A 6,148-nucleotide genomic window follows, 5' to 3' on the forward strand; every position below is an offset into this window, starting at 1 on the left:
GTGTAGATCTCGGAGAATCTGCACGCAGAAATTTTTTTCCGGTTGGGTGCTCTTATGTTCCAAGTTCAGTGCAAATCAAGCAACTTTCAAAAGGCAAAAGCAGTTAGTCTATTTACAGTAGTACCTGAATTTTTGTTACCATTGTTTGCTTACTACTCGTGCCTTTGTCTTCAATTCTCAGCCTGTATCCCACATGAAAAAGACCAATTTGAGTCATCTCTCGAGTTCAAATATATATCAGTAGCTTAAAAAAGAGCAAGTAGATGATTGATAAAGCCTTCATGTTGTATAATACTAGCTTGAGATGGAAACAACAAAATTATTCAATACTCATGAATATAATCTGGCCAAAACTACTGTGGTCTCCTAAACTTTTACCACTTTTACACGGTAAGGGTATATAATTAGGGACGAGGCCATCTGCATCTAGTGTTAAACATACAAAAATATTTTGCACTTCGACTGTCAAGTACCAATCAACTGCCACTACCATTGCCGCCACTTTCTCGGACACAGAAAGATGTAAAATCTCTGATCAATCAAAAGAACAAAACTTAATACTCTGTCCTGCATTTTCGCTCATGTTCTGTTTCTCTTGCGTCTGCATCAAAGAGGCAAACCATGGCCAAGATCGGGTTCTTTCTCAGACATTTTCAAATGAAAGAACCCACTTTTCTGGTCCCTAAGCCTTCATCGGGTATTCAAACTCCCGAGGATTAGATTTCTATGAGGCTGACACGGTTTCTCTCGAGAGTCCACTTTGTCTCAGATCAAGTTCTTCACAAGACGCTTAGTATATGAATCCGGAACACATCCATGTCTTTCCATTGAACTGAACATATCTCTTGCTTCACTCTCTCTTCCAGATTCACTTAGAGCTTTGATGAGAATGCTGTATGTAAAGTTATCTGGTTTCAAACCAATCTTCAACATTATTTTAAGAAAATCCTCAGCTTTCTTAACCTTTCTCATCTTGCAAAAACTCTGAATAATCGCATTGCACGCATAAAGGTCTGGACTTAACCCGTTTTCCTTCATCTTCGCAAACAGCTTCACTGATCTACCAATATCTCCGGTGGAACAAGAGGAGCGAATCAGGATATTGTACGTGATCTCATTAGGCTCAATCCCCCATTCCAACATCTCCTTGAAACAGTCAAATGCATCTTTGATTTCTTTTGCTCGGCAAAGACAGTTTATAATCAAACTAAAAGTAATCACGTCTGGTTTGCAACCATGTTCAAGAAGCTTCTCTAGTACACCGTGAACCTTCTTTACATCGCCCCTCACACTATAACCGCTCAGAAAGGTATTGAAAGTTACAAGATTCGGAGAAATACCTCTATCCTCCATCTCTGTTAAGAACATAGCTGCACGCTCTATCCGTCGAGCCTTGCAGAGACAGTCGATAACCGCATTATAAGTATATACACTTGACAGAAGCCCTTCAAGACCCATTTGTTTCAGATACCTGTCACCTTCGGAGAACCTACGAGCATTCAACAGAGCTTGAACTACAACAAGATAACAGTTGAATCCTGGCTTAACCCCACGGCTGACAAAACCATCAAATATCCCACACGTCTCAACAAGATCATGCCCTTCTAAAAGACAATTCATTGCAGCATTAAACGTTGAGCTATCCGTAACATAACTTCGCTCACCTGTTTTCCTCAAGAACAGAGCAGTCTCTTTAGCCATCGAGTTGTTTGAAAGACAATACAACACAGTATCATAACCTACTCTTTGCAAGTTTGAGTCTTTCTCCATAAACACAAGCAAAACCTCAAATGCTTCACACGGAGGCAAGCAACGGAAAACCCCATGAACCAAAGTTCTGATCGTAGCTTCATTAGGGTTCAAATTTCTCACCCGCATAATCTCCAACTGCTTCAACGCCTCCTCTACCCTCCCTGCTATCAAAAACCCATCGATCAAAATCGTGTATGTGAACACATTAGGTCTGTTCCCTTCTCGTTCCATCTGTTTAACCAATCGAATCGCCTCATCAACCACACCTTTCTTGCAAACACCATGGATGAGTATATTATAAGTAAACCTATCCGGTTTACAACCATCACTACCCATCTGCTGAAACTTCAGGTAAGCCAAATCAAGTGAACTAGACTTCACCAACGCATCAATCACAGCGTTATAAAGCCTTGTGCTTGGTTTCATCCCAAGGAATGATATCTGAGCAAAAACATCATTACAGTACTTAGCTAAACCTAATCTTCCCCAGCTTCCGATCAAAACACACATCAATTCATCAGTAATCCGATACCCTGATTCTCTAATCTCCTTAAGCAAATCCATAGACAGCAATAAAGGACCTTTACGGAAAAGTGCGTTCCCTAGAACGCTCTTTAAAGACTGATCCTTGGCGTAAACCGGGTCGAAGTTAGAGACCCAGAGGTAAAACCGTAGGGAATGTAATGGGTTGTCTTGATTCTGCAAAACGCTGATTACGAATCGAGTGTTTAATCCAATTCGGTGAGTGGTGAATTCTTGATTCAGGAGCAAAAACCAATCTTTTCTCTCTATGACTTGCGAGATGTAACGCTGGTTCAGAGGATTTGTGGGTTGACCTGAGGGATTTAGGGTTTTTGAGGGTTTGGGGTTTAGAGATTTGGCAGGTTTCGTTGCTGCCGCCGCTGCTGCTGCTACTCTAGATGCTGAAGAAGCAAAGCCTCTCATGTCAGACCTGTACGGTTCTCGAGAGTGACCAGAACGGAGCTGAGTGAAAGTGAAAACATTGCTTTTGGTTTCTCTAAACCTGAAGACGATGGTTCTTAAAACGATGTCGTTTATACACCAATGAGTTTCGAATTAAATTTTAAAAGTATTTTATAGTATCAGAAAAAGTCATGTGACGACCAAAGAAGAGATCAATAAATTCTAGCTTCGATAAAATGTCTTCTACTTTGAAACAAACAAAACAATAAATGGCAAAACAAGATCCCACTAGCAGCAGCAACACGATACCAATACCACCGCTCGTAGGATCTGAGTTTGTTCGTCCTCAAACGTTAGATCTTATCATCACCGGAGATACAGTGAAGGACACCACCGGGAACAAAGTTTTCAAAGTCAAAACGCCTCTCTTTGGTCTCCACAACAAAAGAATTTTGCTTGATCCTAATGACTCTCCCATTCTCACCATGAAAATGAAGGTTAACTATTTAGTTTTTCTTTACTCTTGATTACTATGAATATTTTCTTGATTGTGTTAACCGGTCGATTTTTTCATGATTCTGTTGATTCTTGGTTATGCCTTGTATATGAAGGTGACTAGTAAGCACGATCGATGGCAAGTGTATAGAGGAAATGATTTGGATGATAAGATCTTCACGGTTAAAAGATCTTCGACGGTTCAATTGAAGACAAGAGTTGAAGTATTCTTGAAACATAACCAGACCAGGGAAGCGTCTTGTGATTTCACTATTAAAGGCCGGTTTATGAAACGTGCATGTACAATCTATGTTGGAGACTCGACCAAAATCATCGCTCAAGTACATGAAGGAGACAAGAGATTAGTGGCTACAATATACCCCAATGTTGACCACGCTTTTATTGTTACACTTATCTTTATATTTGACCTCATTAATATGGTTGGGGCTGGAATTTGATTACTACTATTAGTTTGAGCCTTGAGAGAAAGAGTTGACAATTTTACATTGTCTATCTGTAAATGTGTGTGTGTGTTTCTGTCACCTTCCTGGCCAGGCCAATGTGTGTTATTATATTTTTGTGTGTTTACATGTGTATCTCTCAATTGTCGTATGATACTTTGCACCATTGTTTCGATTTCCATGTGAGAAAAATTACTGTTGCAAAGGGCAATGATTTATTTATAAACAAAAAAAGTTGACAATGAAAACAAAACAATTTGGAAATTCTCTGTTATCATATGGAAGTATACAAAGACAACGTTCCACAAAACATACAAACACCTTATTTTCAAAATGATGTCCTTATGAGTTTTTATCACTTCCTATAACCTGCTCCTTGGTACCGGTCCCATCTCTTTGGCCTTAGTCCTCAGAACATGCTTCTGAATTTTTCCAGTAGCGGTCTTTGGTAATGGCCCAAACACCACTGACTTTGGGACCCAATACGCCGGAAGCTTCTCCCGGCAGAATCTCATTATACCCTGAGCCAACTTATTCTGGTCTTGCTTCTCGTAACCGCTCTTAAGTGTTACAAACGCACAAGGAGATTCTTGCCATCGCTCGTCTGGCCTGGCCACAACAGAGGCTTCAAGAACCGCTGGGTGCTGGTACACTACGTTTTCGACCTCGACACTGCTTATATTCTCACCGCCAGAGATTATAATGTCCTTTGACCTGTCCTTGATCTCGATATAGTTGTCCGGATGTTTCACTGCGATATCCCCCGAGTGGAACCATCCGCCAGCAAAAGTCTCTTTGTTCGTTTCTGGATTCTTTAGATAGCCTTTCATCACAATGTTCCCTCGGAAAACTATCTCTCCAGCGGTTTTCCCGTCTGCAGGAACAGGTTTTCCAGTCAGAGTGTCAATGACGTCAAGCTGCTCCATTCCGGTATAGCGGACACCTTGGCGGGCATTGAGCTTGGCCTGAGTCTCAGGAGGGAGGGAATCCCACTCAGGTTTCCAAGCGCACACGGTGGAAGGACCGTAAGTCTCGGAAAGCCCATAGGTGTGAGTGACTCGGAAGCCCTTCTTGCTCATGGAGAAGAGAACAGAAGGTGGTGGAGCAGCTCCTGCGGTCATGACATGGACTGTATGGGGAAGAGGAAGGATAGTATCCTCTTGAGGAGCATTAACAATAGTGTTGAGGACCACAGGCGCTGCACCAAAAATGGGTTACCTTGTACTTGGCTATGCTTGAATACACTTCCTTAGCCGTCACCTGAAACAAAAATTTAATCAGGACTTCTGATCTATGTCAACTTCTTTAATAAGTGAAATGACTCTCAAGTACTACCTGACGGAGACAGATGCTTGTACCGGATAGCACAGCAAGGGACCAAGGGAAACACCAACCGTTGCAATGGAACATTGGGAGAGTCCACAAGTAAACAGGACCTTCTTGCATTCCCCAAATGAGCGGATTGCTCATAGCCATTATATATGCTCCTCGATGGTGAAGCACCACTCCTTTCGGGCTGGCAGTTGTTCCCGAGGTGTAACCAAGAGCGATGCTCTGCCACTCATCAACCGGTGGCTGCCACGGATAGTTCGGGTCTCCAGTCCCAAGAAAATCCTCATATTCTATGGCTCCTTTAGACAAAGCACGGTTAAGCGACTCGGGAGGACAGGTGTGATCACCAATAACAATTAAAAGTGGGCGTTTGAAACTGCTTCCAGCTTTCTCCTCCATAACTCTCAAAGATTCCTCCGCCAGAGTAAAGAACTCTTGATCCACCATAATAACAGCGCTCTGAGAGTGACCGAGAAGGAAAGCTATTGTTGGAGCATTGAGACGGATGTTAACACAATTCAAGACGGCTCCACACATTGGTACTCCGAAATGAGATTCGTACATTGCTGGAATGTTTGGTGCAATAATAGCCACCTGAAACAACGCAAAGCGCCATTCTTTAACATTGCAATAAGAACCAAACAACCAAATCAATACTGTTCATGACCAATGCATCAATGAACAAGATTCATGATATGATTCCACAACACAGATTCTATATGAAATCGATTTGTGATCTCCTAATTAAGGCAAATCTTAAGTAATCAAAATATCTAGCCACTTGTATGTGTTTCTTCAATTATGGAAACATGGAAATATTTGATTTTGTTCAAAATACAAAACGATTCAATGTTATCGGAAAAGAAAATATCAGCTAGAGTCAACACCTACACCAAAGAATCCACAGGAGGTTCTGGAAAAGAGCAAAAAAAGCGATTACCGTGGAACCGGGACCGATGGATCGATCGGCGAGAGCGGAGGCGAGTCGGCGACACCGTTCATAAGTCTGACGCCACGTGTACTCCCGAGATCCGTGAATCACAGATTTTCGCGTCGGATGAATCGCCGCAGCCCTGTCTAAGAACCAGAGCGGCGTCAACGCCGTGTAGTTGGCCTGAATCTTGGGAAGATCGTCGATGTCACGCAACTTCGTTGCCGCCATATCCGACTCTCTCTTTCTCTCT

General features: G+C 42.2%; 2 protein-coding genes and 1 pseudogene across 2 annotated transcripts; 1 reads left to right on the forward strand and 2 right to left on the reverse strand.

Moving 5' to 3' along the window:
• On the reverse strand, positions 285-2,759 carry LOC104781729 (putative pentatricopeptide repeat-containing protein At3g16890, mitochondrial). Its single transcript, XM_010506465.2, has one exon. The coding sequence runs from the start codon at positions 2,695-2,697 to the stop codon at positions 766-768; it is 1,932 nt and encodes a 643-aa protein (XP_010504767.1). The 5' UTR covers positions 2,698-2,759; the 3' UTR covers positions 285-765.
• On the forward strand, positions 2,909-3,716 carry LOC104781735 (protein LURP-one-related 13). Its single transcript, XM_010506477.2, has 2 exons — positions 2,909-3,173; positions 3,288-3,716. The coding sequence occupies exons 1-2, from the start codon at positions 2,946-2,948 to the stop codon at positions 3,627-3,629; spliced, it is 570 nt and encodes a 189-aa protein (XP_010504779.1). The 5' UTR covers positions 2,909-2,945; the 3' UTR covers positions 3,630-3,716.
• Positions 3,829-6,142, reverse strand: LOC104781747 (annotated as a pseudogene).

Source organism: Camelina sativa, chromosome 1, assembly GCF_000633955.1.
Source record: "Camelina sativa cultivar DH55 chromosome 1, Cs, whole genome shotgun sequence".
Classification (NCBI taxonomy): domain Eukaryota; kingdom Viridiplantae; phylum Streptophyta; class Magnoliopsida; order Brassicales; family Brassicaceae; genus Camelina; species Camelina sativa.